We start from the raw sequence: 15578 nt of genomic DNA, 5'->3' as shown, positions 1-15578 counted from the left end.
AATGTTTGCAGTGACAGAAAGACTCAGACTTCATTCCACATGTAACCAAAATGGTGTTTGTTCATGTAACATGTAAGAACTCTATTATTATTTTGGATTGGAAACCACCTAAACACCTCGTAATACATAGCGTAAGCTACATTTAAAAACATCACAACATCCCCACACTACATGTCACAAAAATAACAATGTCGCCAAGGCGTAATATACGGATGTTGATATGCAGCTTTGGATCAGTGACAACAAGTACTTCATTTAAATATCTTTATAAAACAACACAAACCAAACAAAAACCTAGTCTAGGCAACAACTCAGCATTTAATTGTTATTTTAACAGCACATTAGTGAAATGCACCTAGGCTTAGGCACACGCCCAAAACACATATGACTAATGATTGAAAGAATGCACTCTTGAATAAAGATAGGAATGTAACTCCATAGATCTCTGAGTTGATTTACCCTGAGATGGGAAACTCTGAGTTTTCGGTTCCAGAACAGCTGATTTGAGTTCAATCAAATCAAAGTAGGTTCACTCAGAGTTAAGCGCGTGCACCACCACTATAAAAAGGCAGCATGAATGGAGCCATGATGATACTACGATTCACCATGGCAACAACCACAAACAAACTAGTCGGCGGAAATACTCATGCGCACATATAGCGAGTTTGAACATTTATTTCGTTACAAAAAAACAACACAGTGGCTGCTGAAAAAGAGAGAGAATTTGCGTGGGAGAAAACTACTGCTAGAGTAATTGTGTAAGTTCCAATATAGTGTATTAATATCATATTCCATTATAAGTATAATATGACTGGGGAAATGGGATTGAACCTATGATCTATAAAAGTCCTAGGCCTACTAATCCCATACTGAGGCTGCAGCACCATCATTAACAGAATTATAATTCATAATCTTTTATTTCAAACCTACATTATTCACCAGCAACCCTGTAGACCTGAACTAAAACATTAACAGTGTAGGCTTCTCACATAAACATTTCATTCAAATAGGGCAGAATATCTATTTGGGGATAAAGGACATTGTGAGCCAACAAGAAAATCAATTATGTAAAAGAAATATAAATCATTTTAAAGCTTTAATCTTAATACATTCAACCAAATATCTTCATCTCTCTGTGTCAATACATTTAAAATCAATGATAAATCATTTCAGAATTAAAAAGCAGAAGATTTTAACAAGAGACTGCAGCCTTTAAGTATTTTACTGTTGACACTGGTTCTGGCATCAGTTTCTAAAAAGGTACGATGAGGCTTTGCTTGGTTTGATGCTCCTTTACATTAATCAGAGAAACCTTTTCTTTGAGATCTTGTAAGACTTCGACATGAATGTAGTCCGTTTCTGCAACATGAACCTGAAAGAACAAAAGAGAAAAATTAGAGGTCTAAACACATGTATTCATGTTGATCTTGTGTTGTTGAGCAGTGAGGATGTGGTTAACTGGTGTTTACTTTCCTGCCAAGGTTCAACTGCACACGCACACGCACGCACACACACACACACACACACACACACACACACACACACACACACACACACACACACACACACACAGTCCTGCCATGGTTCAACTACTTTTCACAAATAATTGAACCTGTATATTAAAGACATTGATTTACCTTGATAAGGTAGTTTATTCCGTCCGCACCATATTGCCTCCTGTATTCATTTGCTATGAATTCCACATAATACTTTCCTGTCTTTTTCTCCACTTGGGGCTTCACCTGTGTATGAAAGAAATACATATGATGTAAATTCAGACCTTGGGTGTGGAGGTTGTGAAGAATGAAGGTAGATAGAATCTCACCTGATCACAAATCTCCTGAATTTCCTCAGTGGCGGGCACTGGCGACAGACTGTATATTCCGGACATCTTTGCGAGTGTGTCAAGGTCCGTTGAAGTTAACAGAGAAGTCAACTCTCTGCTTTTACGTGTCTCAACTGTTTATCACATATGCATGTATTCATAGAGAGAGCTACACCTGACAGGTGGTTCCCCTGCATGTTGGGTGGAGCTGTAGGAGGAACCACAACCCTTTTGTTCCTCTTATGAATTCCTTTCCAAATTCTTTTTGACAATATTCAACAAAAGGTTGTTTAAAATCTCATTCTGATTTTTATTGTTCTACAGAACTAAAATTCAAAAATGTATATTGTTTTGATGTGAAAAGATGATGCACCATTAAGAGTGTTGACCTGAACTAAAACATTAACAGTGTAGGCTTCTCACATCAACATTTAATTCAAATAAACAATGTCTTATGGCAGAATATTTATTTGGGACATTGTGAGCAAACAGGAAAATCAATTCTGTAAAAGAAATAAAAATCATTTTAAAGCTTTAATCTTAGTACATTCAACCAAATATCTTCATCTATCAGCCGTAATACATTCAAAATCAATGTTAAATCATTTCAGAATAAAGAAGCAGAAGATTTTAACAAGAGACTGCAGCCTTTAAGTATTTTACTGTTGACACTGGTTTTGGGATCAGTTTCTAAAAAGGTACGATGAGGCTGTCTTTGGTTTGATGCTCCTTTACATTAATCAGAGAAACCTTTTCTTTGAGATCTTGGAAGATTTCCACATGAATGTAGTCCATTTCTGTAACATGAACCTGAAAGAACAAAAGAGGAAAATTAGACATCTAAACACATGTATTCATGTTGATCTTGTGTTGTTGAGCAGTGAGGATGTGGTTAACTGGTGTTTACTGTCCTGCCATGGTTCAACTGCACACACACAAACACACACACACACACACACACACACACACACACAGGTTTGTGGCACTGTCTTTGTGGGGACCTATCATTGACATAATGCATTCACAAGCCCCTTACCCTAACCCTAACCATCACAACTAAGTGCCTAAAATTAACCCTTACCCTCACACTAACCATAACCTAATTCTATCCCTAATCCTAAAACAAGTCTTAACCCTGAAACAGCCCTTTAAACTTGTGGGGTCCAGCATTTTGGCCCCACCAAGCTGTCGGGACCCCACAAGTATACTGGACTCCCAGTTGTTGGACCCCACGAATATAGTTAAACGAGCCCACACACACAAACACACACAGACACATGCACGCACGCATGCACGAACGCTCGCACATGCCATGGTTCAACTACTTGTCACAAATAATTCAACCGGTATATTAAAGACATATCTATTTACCTTGATAAGGTAGCTTATTCCATCCCCACCATCTAGCCTCCTGTATTGAACTGGTATGAATTTCACATACTTCTTTCCTGTAGTGTCCTCCACTTGAGGCCTCATCTGTTTATGAAGGAAATAAATATGATGTAAATTCAGACTGAAATGCAGATCTTGTGTGGAAGTTGTGAAGAATGAAGGTAGATAGAAGCTCACCTTATCACAAATCTCCCGAATTTCCATATTCGTGGGCACTGTCTCACCGTATGCTCTGATCGTGGTTGCCATTGTGTCAAGGTCCGTTGAAGTAAACAGAGAAGTCAACTGTCTGCTTTTACGTGTCTTAACTGTTCATCACATAAGCATGTATTTATAGAGAGCACCCCAGAGAGCTACCCTTGCATGTTGGGTGGAGCTGTATGAGTAACCACAACCCTCACATGATTGGGGTTTGGTTTTGTTCCTCTCATGAATTCCTTTCCAAATTCTAGGTGAGGATTTTCAACAAAAGGATCTTTCAGATCTTATCATTCAGATTTTTACTGTTGTACAGAACTAAAATTAAAAAACTAATATTGTTTTGATGTGAAATGATGATGCACCATTAAGTGTGTTGACCTGAACTAAAACATTAACAGTGTAGTCAAATAAACAATGTCTAAGTCTGATGTAGGTGTTCAAACAAATTAACACACCTGATTCAAATTAACAGTCAGTTCAGTAAAGTCATGTTACTAAGTCAACAGCTTGTTAAAAAGACGACAAAGTGACATACGTCACCCAATGTGTTGTTGTTGAACCTCCACCTGCAGCATATCATGTGTTCTGGTGCCTTGTGTGCTTGGCCGCTCTTTTAAATAAAGCAGTAAAGTTAAGTTAAGATTGAACATGATTGAACATAGAATGCTGCCATGTCAGAGCAGCCAAAGTGTCAAGCTTCAAACTTTTTGGCAAGCTACCTTGACAGGGCGGCCAGAGCTTCTTTTGCAGATCAAGTCGGCAGCGGTGTGTACGTACAGTAAATCCACAAAAGAATAGAATAGAATAGAAACTAATCTCTTCAGATAAATAAACTAAGAAGACGTAGTGATGTCTGAAGTCAGACAAGGTCAATCTAAAGTAGATTAAACTCTAGGATGATTAGAAACTGCATCATCCACATTAATTTTATATCGCAACTGCCTGTAATCTTTACACATATCTATTCACAGTAGAGCGTTACAAAACAAAACACTTCAGATCATCTGTAAGAAGTTGAGTATAACTCATCAATTTATTCATCAAGCCTCACTAATAATAATAATAATAATAATATAATAATAAAATAAGTAAAACTCTTATCAGTTCACCTGGAAAAGATATATCCAGACACACAGAATATTAGCAAAGGTGGGAACAACAAACTCAAATACAGAAAGAAATGTGGAACATAATCTGGTAGTCTACATATATATATGTGTGTGTGTGTGTGTGTGTGTGTGTGTGTGTGTGTGTGTTTTAGACACAGATAGACTATGTTAGTAGTAATTATGGTGCAAAATGATTAGAAATTATATATTTTTTAATTGAAAAAACTTCTTTTTGCATGAGGAAGGACCCCTCGCTAAAAACATACCCCTAAATCTTCCACAAACCCAGAGAAAGCAGTATGTTTACTTAAATAATTCATATACTATTTAAGTAGGTTGAATAAATTGATTTGCTACTTGTTCTACATTCTTTCCTGAGTTTATTTCTTGAGTAGTGTGTTCTTATATTTCATTTTATTTTAGCACATAAATTGGGATGTTTTGAGAAAGCTTTACTCAAACATGAACCCAAAGTACTCATGGGTGAATTAGTCATTACTTTTTGCTGACAGTTCAGTTTCAGTTCAGCCTGTTTGATACCACACCCGAGTACACAGGAATGTGTCTAATGCAAGATACTGTAGCTAGCCATGGGACGTTGTGTCAGGACTCTTGACCAATTTAATGACAAACATGCCTACATATGTGCAAATACTTCTCTGTAAAGTAGTGAGCAAACTGACTTCCACTATTAATCTCTCATCGTTCTGTTCTGGGTGCAGAACAAACACACTCACACAAAGAGACACACAGACACACAGACACACACACACATACACGGACAGAAACACAAACACACACACACACACACACACACACACACACACACACACATATACACACACACACACATTTTAACTATTTATTTATGTCCACATGAAGAAAATGATACAGGGAAACATATATTACAGATACAGTACAATACATAAGCAAACTCATGGACCAGTGGCATGCAGCAGGTCGTCACAATATCACTTAATAAGCACAATACTCAGTTAAGGGTATAAGTACCAACGTCTCCGCCATATGTGGCGGCTGCCAATAATAGAAGATATGGCACAGTACTTTGCCAGCTGTTTAGCCCTCTTTTTGGCCATCCCAAGTTGTTGCAGCCCTTTTACTACAAACCTGTGTGTGTGTCCTAGGCTACCAAATATGAAAAAGAGTATTCAGCACCTATAGCCTTGCTCTGAGATGGTGTTTAGGAGTGGTTGGTATTTAACTACCTTGAAAGCCTCCTCCATGCTGGAATCAAAGGTGCAGCCTACCTCCAAAATGTAAACCTCACTAGACTCCTCATGGATAACAACAACATCTGGTGTATTGGTGACCAGGTGTAAGAAAGTACTAGGGTTACTGTTGCAGTGCTGAAACATGGATGGTTTTACCTGCGAATGTTTGTACATTCCTACTGAGGGTGGAAAATGGTTTGAGATGTCTTTAACTATGAGGTCTTCTATTCTGTCATGACGTGCTATGTATATTCCATTGTAGGCATTGCAGCCATTTAGGATGTGTGACAGTGTTTCAGTGATATGTTCTGAGGTGTGATGCAAGCGACGAAGGACCTGAGTTGTGGGAAACCAGATAGAGAAGTTGAGTCTGGTAGGGAAGACTTGTAATCTGGCTTTTACTGTAAATGTAAGAATGTGTTCTTTGAGTGCAGTGTTCTTGAGGAATGAGTGAGACACAGACTGATCAGCAAAGGAAAGACATGCAAGTTTTCCCTGAAGTTTCAGTCCAGTCCAGTGTTGTTGTTGTTGATGTTGGTGTAAGTCCATAAGAGCTCGCTGGACACCTGCAGGTGTTAGCAGGTGGCTGTGACCACCATATGTGGCTGTTGCCTTGACGGCAGTGACAGGGTCAGTTATAATGTCCTCTGGGACCAGCACAGTCCCAGAGTCAGACCACACCCACTCCAGTGACACTCCTGTTCAGATGCAGAGGTCATTCAGATCTGGCCAGTCTGAGCAGACCCCGAAACCAGTAGAGTGGGTATCAAGTTTTCCGCTGTTTTTTTTTTTTTGAATCCTAGGAAGTGGGGATCTGACTCCCTGGCCAACATCCAGGAACAGGGAGGATCGAGCCAGCTCCCTAACATCTTTGTCGATACTGTTCAGTATGTTCAGAAGATGGGAATTCCACATGCTGGTGTAGATCCACTCTATGTTTGGTACCCCCAGTCCCCCTTCCCACTGGGGGTGAAAGATAATGTCACGGGTGCTGTGTGTCTTGAGTCCAAACCATTTTCGCACTAACCTCACTCTTTTGTTATTCATTTCACTTAGGACTTTCTGCTGGATGTGAGTGTTGGAGAACAGATGTTGCACTTTTGACAGTTCTACCAGTCTGATAGCCTCCAACTTCATAGTCAGAGGCAGTGGGCATCTGTCAGTCAGGGCCAACCTGGATGTAAACTCAGACAAGATGGTGTTTACTTGCTCCTTCCATTGCCCTGCAATGTTGATTTTGTGTCCAAGGTAGCTGTATTCAATTCAATTTTCAATTCAATTTTATTCATATTATTGTGGAAAGCTGTAGCCATCCACGCTGTGGGGGCTGGGCCAGGTCAATAGGCCTGGCCACATCCATGTAAGCCGGTTTAATGCGGTCAATGGAGAGAGTCCACCACAAAATGTTTGTCCCCTGCCTTTAAAACCTGGAACGGGCCCTCGTAGGGCGGGCGTAGCGGTCCCCTGTGGGCATCGTGGCGAATGAACACATAGTCAGCAGTCTGCAGCCCAGCAGGGACGTGTGACCGAGGGAGGCCTAGATGGGAAGTGGGGACAGGTGTGAAAAGTCTTGCATTGTCCAGCAGAACAGACCGATGGAACTGGAACCTGCAGCGGCTGTCCATAAACAAGCACCGTGGATGAGGACTGAAGGTCCTCCTTTGGCGCAGTCCTGATGCCCAGCATCACCCACGGGAACTTGTCGACCCAGTTGTCATCTTTGAGGCTGGCATGCAGGGTAGCCTTCACCGACCTATGAAAACGTCTACAGATTCCGTTATCCTGCTGGTGATATGCAGTCATGCGGTGGAGTGTTAGTCCGAGGCTCTGTGCGACAGCGTTCCACAGCTCAGACGTGAACTGCGCCCCCCCGGTCCGAGGATATGTCCGAAGGAGTGACGAAATGGGCACCTCGACAGACGCCACTGACCCCCACTTTCCTGGCAACGTGCTGTAAGTCCGTAGTAAACTCTGAAATGTAGAACAGATGATGTTGCTGGCGGGCGGACCACGGCTCAGCCACCTTGGCCATGACAAAAATCAGTGGCTTGTGGTCCACAAAACCAGTAAAGTGTTGACCTTCCAGCAGTGAACGAAAGGGTCTGATGGCGAGGTAGAGACCCAGCAGCTCCCGGTCGAAAGTGCTGTACTTCCGCTCACTGGGGCGCAATTGACGGTTAAAGAAAGCCAGCGGCTGTCAGGCCCCACCCATCCACTGTTCGTAGACAGCACCGACAGCGTAGTCCGAGGCGTCCAAGGTGATGGCGATGGAGGCGGCAGGATAAGGATGCGCCAGCATGGTGGCGTTCACCAGGGCCTCCTTAGTGGCTGCAAAGCCTTGTCCCTGCACACAGTCCAGTCCATAATATGCCTGGGTTTACCTTGCAAGGCCTCGTGCAAGGGCCACATGAGCTGAGCGGCTCGAGGGATGAAGCAGTGGTAAAAATTCACCATGCCGAGGAACTCCTGCAGGGATTTGACAGTGAGCAGGTGTGGGAACTGGGCAACCGCCTCCACCTTCGATGGAAGAGGAACTGCACCATCCTTAGGCCGGTTACACACTGGATGTGTCGGCTCCCATGTTAACAGGTTAGAGCTTACACACTGCCTGTGTGAGCCGCGCCTGAGACGCATGCCTGCTAGAAATAGAACCAACGCCTATTTTTCACGCGAGACGCGAGCGTGTTGGAAGCGTTTCCATGCAAAATAGAATAGGAAAATATGTTTATATGTCATTTAGACACAAATGCATATTAATAAATGACATCTTGATGTTTGAAAGTCTCTAGGTTTTGACATCAATGTAGATATAAATGTAATAAAAAATTTCAGAGAAAAGATTTTCAAACATAGCACCTGTCATACAGAACGAAATATTCTGTAACATATTTTGCAGTCAATACTGCCGACGTTTTCTTACTTTAATCAAATCAGTAGGCTATATATTTATTTTAAGTTTAACAACTCTCTCCCCATACGTGGAACAAGCCTATATATAAAGGGTACAATAGGCTACAATAACAACGTAGTGTGTGTTCTGAGTGACGGTCCAGCAACACAAAGTTGTTGTAAACAGACAGCCCACTTACCCATTTTTCTGTCGGCGCTATGTCCCGAGATCAGCCCTCCCTGTACCTAGCAGCAGGAGCAGCGCCACGTCACACACACTTCTGGTGTGTAGGACACGCAGCGGCCACGCTTCTGAGACGCAACAGAAACGCCACGCTCGCGCGACGCATCCAGTGTGTAACCGGCCTTAGTTACTCTGTGTCCCAGGAAGTCAATGGTGGAGAGACCGAACTGGCACTTGGTGGGGTTAACAATTAGCCCATGTTTGCTAAGCCGCTCAAAAAGGAGGTGCTCCAGGTGCTGAGATTTGGACGTGCTCGCCACCAGAATGTCATCCAAGTACAAAGTAAAAAGTAAAGGCGGCTCCTGTATGGGATTATTTGTGTGACTTTAATTCCAAGCAATACTTCTCAGGTATCAAACAAAAAACACTAACTCAAGAAAAAAATGTATCACCTCAAATGTAAAACTTAAAACATGCAAAGAAATAAGAACACACAATAGCACAATAAGAAGTCAAGGAAGTGAAGGACTACAGCCACATCCCAGCCCTGTAAAGAGCAGTCCTGCAGAAAAGGCTGTCGTCCAGACTAGAGCGGTGAGCCATCAGTGAGCTCAGGAGACCAGATGATCCCAGGCGTCTAGGAGTTGTGTGTGATATTCCTGCACCACCCTCAGAAGTGTTGTTGCAGACACAATTCAGCAGAGAAATACAGCTTGACTTAGGTGAAACTGAATATTTGAAATATATACATAACCCAATTACTCAGTATGTTTGTGTATTGTTGGTGATGATAAACTGATCCTGACCTGTGATGTACTGCAAATAATGACTGACACTGAGTTCCAGCTTCTTCTACCACCAGGGCCCCAGCAAAATACGTTCAAATATCCATTATGTAGCTATGTAAAAATGTTTTATATTGGACTAAAAATAAAGCATTATAATAGTCTCAAACTTATTTCCTGTATTATATAATAAATCAAACAGACAAGGGTGAATATAAAAAAGTGTTTTAATACATTATGTGCATTTTAAAATAATTACAGTAAAACAATGTAAACACAAATTAAATTACAGGACAGTATACTGTAATAGGATATATTGACATACAATGGACTTAGAAACTACAAGTATACAAATTAAAATCAACTTAAGAAAAAGGTTATTCTAAGTGTTAATTGAGTATCTCTATCGGTCTATACGCTGGCTGTTTTAAGCCTTAGCACACGTAGTGTTTCCTCCACAGAGAGACTGAAGGCTCCTCTCCCTCTGCTGCTACCACGTCCTCCTGGTTGGACTGCCTGCTGCCTGATGTGAGCTGTGATAGAAAATTATAACAAAGTTCCTTACACAAATCAAATGGTAACAAAGTTCTTATTGACAACTGCGGCTTCTAAGCTTGGGTGATTTACAATTAAAATAACTTGCTTTTAAGTAGCCATTAGCAAATGTGTAGGCTTTGAAAATACTATGAACACTTTCCTTATGCTGACCTGCTTGCAAATGCAACAGAATACATGTAATTAGAGTTAGGATAGCCAGTCTTTGTAATAGCTAGGAAAGTACAGATGAACATTCTGTCATTCTTGTTCTAGTCTTGTGATGTCATCCTGTTGACTGTAAATGTAGCTATCATTACTGAGTTTGTTTTTATGATATGCTATAATAATGCACATAACTATAAAGATGAACCAGTTAAGCAGTGCTAACACTGCAGATTAACTGTATGTGTCAACCTCTAAATAGAATACATTATATTCACAGCTTCTACATTGTACATTAACCATTACCCTAGCATTGTGTATTATCAGACCAATAGCAATAGCATTTGTTTAGCTAACATTAGCAGTTAGCTAACGTTAAATGCTAACTTACACAGCTTTACTGGCTAGCTAGTAATTTAACACAACGAAACAAACATCTAGTAACCATGCTTGCAATGTAGATCACGGACAATGTATATGATCAATACTTACACTTTATTAATCTTGTAGGAATCCGCCTGTGGAGTGGATTGTGTCCTCCAAACTGTAAAGTTAGCTACACTAAAACGTCAGGTGCAGGCACACGCACTGAGATGTCACTCAAACTCACTCCAAAAACTACTTAACCAATGGGAACGCACCCCTGTAAGACCCGCCCACGCGAGATGTCTGTGCCAGAACTGTAAGAGTTTGGAAGCGCATAAAAGAAAGCTGGGAGCAAAACTGCAAAGAGAGCAGAAGACTGATCATTGAGAAAAAAACAGAGGGAAGTGTAAACAAAAGGACATATTATCAAACGACTAAAAGACCAATAGTTTACAACCACACAAATGTTTTGTTTGCAAGTTTTAAGTTTTACCTTTTGAGGTGACACTTTTTTGCTTGAGTTAGTGTTTTTTGTTTGATACTTGAGAAGTTTTACTTGAAATTAAAGTCATAAAAATAATCCCATAGTCCCGCAAAACAGAGTCCATGAGCTGTTGAAAAGATTGAGCCTCGTTTTTAAGGTCGAACGGCATGCGCAGGAACTCAAACAGACCAAACGGCGTGATCACCGCCATCTTGGCAATGTCCAGTGGGAGTACCGGCACCTGATGATATCCCCGGACGAGGTCCACCTTGGAAACAATCACCCTGCCCGCCAGGTGTGCTGATAAATCATGTACGTTCGGTACCGGGTATCGGTCAGGTGTCGTTGCCTCATTAAGCCGCCGGTTGTCGCCACACGGGCGCTAGCCGGCACCAGGTTTAGGGACGATGTGGAGGGGTGATGCCAACGGGCTGTCAGACCGGCGGACTATACCCAGGTGCTCCATGTTTGCAAACTCAGCCTTTGCAAAGGCAAGTTTAGCCGGGTCAAGGCCTGCCCACGTGGCTGACGCTCATGGCCATTACTGAGCGCCAGCCCTGGCGTTTCCCGACTCGCCGAATCTGCATGGCGAACGGCATTTGGTAGATTTGGGTCCAAACTTTGCATGGTAAAAACACAAGCCTGAAGACTGTTGGGGGCCAGAAAACTGTTACTGACGAGAAGTGGTTGCAGCGATAAGTGTGGAGTCGTCCAGTTTCACAGGAGCGACGTGCGCAGGAAACACAATATCCCTGACTCGCCAGGAAAAATTTATCAGCCTCTTCAGCCAATCTCCAACAGTCAGTGATTGTGGTGTTGGCTAGTACAGCCCTCACTTGGGAGGGATCAGCTGATGCAGGAAAAGCTGAATGAAGAGAAAATTGGGTCGGTGCTCCCCCAAGAGATCCAGCATACGGTCCATGAGCTCGGACGGCTTGCTGTCACCCAGTCCTTGAAGGGAGAAAAGCCTGGAGTGCTATATACTTCTCAGTCGCCGCAGGATTTTTAAGAGGGCTCACCACTCTGGATGCTGTTGAATTTCTGATAGCCGACACAACGTAGTAGTACTTTGTTGTATCCGCAGTGATCTCACGCAATGGTGATCTCACGTTGAGCACACAAATGCGTGTGTTGTTTATTTATATAAGAAAAACAATTCATTCAGAAAATGGTGCTGCCCAGCAACCCAACCCCCGGTTTCCATGTCATCACACACTTAAAGGGTCCGCGATCCCTGAACCAACGTAATCCATGCACAACATATTACATTAAACAACAAAGGTGAATTATGTATGTCACATTCAAATCAAATCATAACAAGAGTTATCTGAAGACACTTTACAGATAGAGTAGGTCTAGACCAATATACAAGGACCCAACAATTCTAGCAATTCCCCCAAGAGCAAGCATTTAGTACGACAGTGGCGAGGAAAACTTCCTTTTAGGAAGAAACCCCAGACAGACCCAGGCTCTTAGTAGGCCGTGTCTGAAGGTGCCGGTTGGGAGTGTGATGAATAGTGGCAATAATAGTCACAATAAGCATAATGGAACTATGACTAGAAATAGAGGTTGTAGTAGTTCATGGCATAGCAGGGCACTGCAGGGTGTTACAGGACGTAGCAGGATGTAGCAGGACGTAGCAGGACGTAGCAGTGAACGGCAGGGCACTGCAGAGCGTAGTAGGGTGTAATAGGGCATAGCAGGGCGTGCAGCAGGACCACGGCGACAGCTGCAACCATGGTTTTGGTGCCACCTTAATCCCAGGAAACATGCTGGGCGAAAAAAAAAAAAACATAAGGACTCTGGGGAATATGATCCCCAGAGCTAGGTTAGTAACAAGCATTTCTGGGACATGGATGCACACAAATGGAAAGAGAGAGGAGAGAGACCCGGCAGTCTAAAATTATAACAGCATAACTAAGAAACCCTGGACCCAGACTGGGAGCTGGTTCCACAGGAGAGGAGCCTGATAGCTGAAGGCTCTGGCTCCCATTCTACTTTTAGAGACTCTAGGAACGACAAGTAACTCTGCATTCTGGGAGCGCAGTGCTCTAGTGGGACAATAAGGTACTATGAACTCTTCAAGATATGATGGTGCTTGACCATTTAGAGCTTTGTAGGTCAGGAGAAGGATTTAAAATTCAATCCTGGATTTTACAGGAAGCCAATGCAGAGAAGCTAATACAGTAGAAATATGATCTCTTTTCTTAGTTCTTGTCAGAACATGCAATGCAGCATTCTGGATCAGCTGGAGAGTCTTAAAGGACTTATTTGGGCAACCTCATAGTAAGGAATTACAGTAGTCCAGCCTGGAAGTAACAAATGCATGGACTAGTTTTTCAGCATCGTTTTGAGACAGGATGTGCCTAATTTTGGCAATGTTACGAAGATGAAAAAAGGCTGTTCTTGAGGTTTGTTTTAAGTGGGCGTTGAAGGATAGATCCTGATCAAAAATAACTCCTAGATTTCTGACAGTAGTGCTGGAGGCCAGGGCAATACCATCCAGATTAACTATATATTTGGATAATGAGGTTAGGAGGTGTTTAGGGCCCAGCACAATAACTTCAAAATTTTAGGAAATTGTAGGTCATCCAGGATTTTATATCTTTAATGCATGCTTGAAGTTTAGCTAACTGAATGGTTTCGTCCGGCTTGATTGATAAGTATAGTTGGGTGTCATCCGCATGACAGTGAAAGGTAATTGAGTGTTTCCTAATAATATTGCCTAGAGGAAGCATATATAAGAAGAATAGAATTGGTCCAAGCACTGAGCCTTGAGGAACGCCATGGCTAACTTTAGCGTACCTGGAGAATTTATTGTTAACATTAACAGATTGAGATCGATCAGAGAAATAGGACTTAAACCAGCTTAGTGTGATTCCTATTCTGGTACAACCTTAAAATACAATTATGAACCTGAAAATGAGCATAATATGGCTGCTTTAAATTTAGCTATAGCACTGTCAGATAGGCATCTAGTGTAGAAGCTTTTTTTTAAGAATTATTTTTTGGGGCTTTTCCCTTTATTAAGTGACGGTGGATAAACATGAAAGGGGGAGAGAGATGGGGGAAGACACGCAGCAAAGGGCCGCAGGTCGGACTCAAATCCGGGCCGCTGCAGGACTCAGCCAGCACGGGGCGAACGCTCTAACTGGGTGAGCTAGAGGACGCCCCTAGTGTAGAAGCTTTTATCTGATTTCATATAGTCAGGTAGTAAGAATTCAAAAGTTGTTAAAAATGGTCAGAAAATAAAGGATTCTGCAGAAATACTATTAAATCTTCAATTTCGATGCCATATGCCAGCACAAGGTCGAGGGTGTGGTTAAAACAGTGAGTGGCTTTATGCACACTTTGACTAAAACCAATAGAATCTAGCACTGTGTTGAAAGCAATACTAAGGCTATTGCTGTCAACGTCCACATGGATATTAAAATCACCTACAATAAGTACTTTGTCTGATTTAAGGACTACATATGATAAAAAATCTGAGAATTCACATAAAAACTCAGAATATGGACCTGGAGCTCGGTAAACAACAACAAATATAATTGGCTGTAATTTTTTCCATGTTGGATGTTGAAGATTAAGAACAAAGCTTTCAAATGAGTTATAATTTAGTTTAGGTTTAGGATTAATTAACATGCTTGAATCAAATATGGCTGCAACTCCCCCTGCTTGGCCTGAGCCTCTAGGAATTTGAGTATTATTATGACTGGGAGTAGTGGCTTCATTTAGACTAACATATTCTTCATGGCACAGCCATGTTTCGCTAATACAGAATAGATCAATTTGATTATCTGATATCAAATTGTTTAATAGTACTGCTTTAGAAGAATGAGATCTGATATTTAATAGTCCACATCTAATTTTCCTATTCTGTACTATCATTGCAGTGGTAGTTTTAATTCCAATTAGGTTGTTAGGTATAGCCCCTCCTTTGTTTAACTTTGATTTAAGTGATCTGAGTCGGGGGACAAACACCGTGGTTATGGGATTATGAGCAATAATAAAATTTGCAGGCATTTTCAGATCCATCCACATGTAAAGTGCCATTTGAATCAATATCTGGGGGGCATGAATCTGTGATATTTTCTACAGAATGTGAATGCCTCAGTGTGGTCGTTATGTTGTCAGAGAGCAGCCTGGCTCCATGTCGGTTTGGGTGGAGACCATCATGCTTCAGCAGGCTGGGCCTCTCCCAGAAAAAGTTGTTGACATAGGGAATGCTTAGGGAAGCGCAGTGGCATTTCAGCCACTTGGGAGTTTGTGCTGGATGTCACGGACCTTGGCACCTTGGAAGCAGTAGACCTTGGAGAGACTGCTAGGTGAAGGGGGAATGTAGAGGTCCCTGACCATGGAACTGCCAATGACCAGAGTGGAAGTTGTTGAGTTCAGCGGAGTAGGGGAGTGAG

General features: G+C 41.9%; 1 protein-coding gene across 2 annotated transcripts; it reads right to left on the bottom strand.

The window, feature by feature from the left end:
- Positions 1-1089: 1089 nt before the first annotated feature.
- LOC116055812 (leukocyte cysteine proteinase inhibitor 1-like) lies at positions 1090-3533 on the bottom strand. 2 transcript variants are annotated; one of them, XM_031307858.2, is made up of 3 exons: positions 3395-3533; positions 3197-3301; positions 1090-1372 (listed from the first exon to the last, which is right to left on the bottom strand). In XM_031307858.2, the coding sequence occupies exons 1-3, from the start codon at positions 3464-3466 to the stop codon at positions 1253-1255; spliced, it is 297 nt and encodes a 98-aa protein (XP_031163718.1). In that variant the 5' UTR covers positions 3467-3533; the 3' UTR covers positions 1090-1252. The 2 variants fall into 2 exon arrangements, with proteins under 2 accessions (XP_031163718.1, XP_031163717.1); XM_031307857.2 differs by lacking the exon at positions 1090-1372 and adding an exon at positions 2292-2635.
- Positions 3534-15578: the final 12045 nt, after the last annotated feature.

Source organism: Sander lucioperca, chromosome 7 (genome assembly GCF_008315115.2).
Source record: "Sander lucioperca isolate FBNREF2018 chromosome 7, SLUC_FBN_1.2, whole genome shotgun sequence".
In the NCBI taxonomy this organism is placed as follows: domain Eukaryota; kingdom Metazoa; phylum Chordata; class Actinopteri; order Perciformes; family Percidae; genus Sander; species Sander lucioperca.
This window is presented reverse-complemented; position numbering and strand designations above follow the sequence as displayed.